Raw genomic sequence first — 385 nt, 5'->3', positions numbered from 1 at the left:
GACGGCCAGTCGACTATGTGTGGACACACCTTTAAGTACGCAGTTCATAATTTACCTGACGTGCACTGTAGACGAGCCCCAGTTCCTTGTAACTGTCTCGAATATTCTTGACAAAAGCTTCGTATCCAGACGACAGGAACGTAACGTCCGGGAAAATGTCCTGAATAAGGAGATCAAACTGAGTCGAATCTGAGAACGTCAATTTGGACAAAGTATTGAGTCGGAGCACCTGAACTACGAGACTCATTTCGTTAACATCCGTAGACTCGGTCTTCTCATTTTTGGCGGATTTTAGGGCAGATCCGCAGCCGGCGACTACAGTCTTCAGGGCGCGCAGTCCCCAATCGTAATGTTGCTGAGGGGATAACAGTTTTCTGGAAAAGAG

At 47.5% G+C, this 385-nt stretch overlaps 1 protein-coding gene across 1 annotated transcript; it reads right to left on the bottom strand.

Moving 5' to 3' along the window:
• Positions 1–55: 55 nt before the first annotated feature.
• Positions 56–373, bottom strand: LOC113473723 (cytoplasmic dynein 2 heavy chain 1-like; the record flags this gene model as incomplete). The annotated part of the gene is made up of 1 exon (XM_026833191.1): positions 56–373. A coding segment is annotated over one exon (318 nt), but the record flags the coding sequence as incomplete, so codon positions are not given.
• Between the last annotated feature and the right edge of the window lie 12 nt (positions 374–385).

The sequence above is a fragment of the Diaphorina citri genome, unplaced genomic scaffold (genome assembly GCF_000475195.1).
Source record: "Diaphorina citri unplaced genomic scaffold, Diaci psyllid genome assembly version 1.1 scaffold71265, whole genome shotgun sequence".
In the NCBI taxonomy this organism is placed as follows: Eukaryota; Metazoa; Arthropoda; class Insecta; order Hemiptera; family Psyllidae; genus Diaphorina; species Diaphorina citri.
The sequence above is the reverse complement of the archived record's forward strand: the minus strand, read 5'-3'. Positions and strand labels throughout refer to the sequence as shown.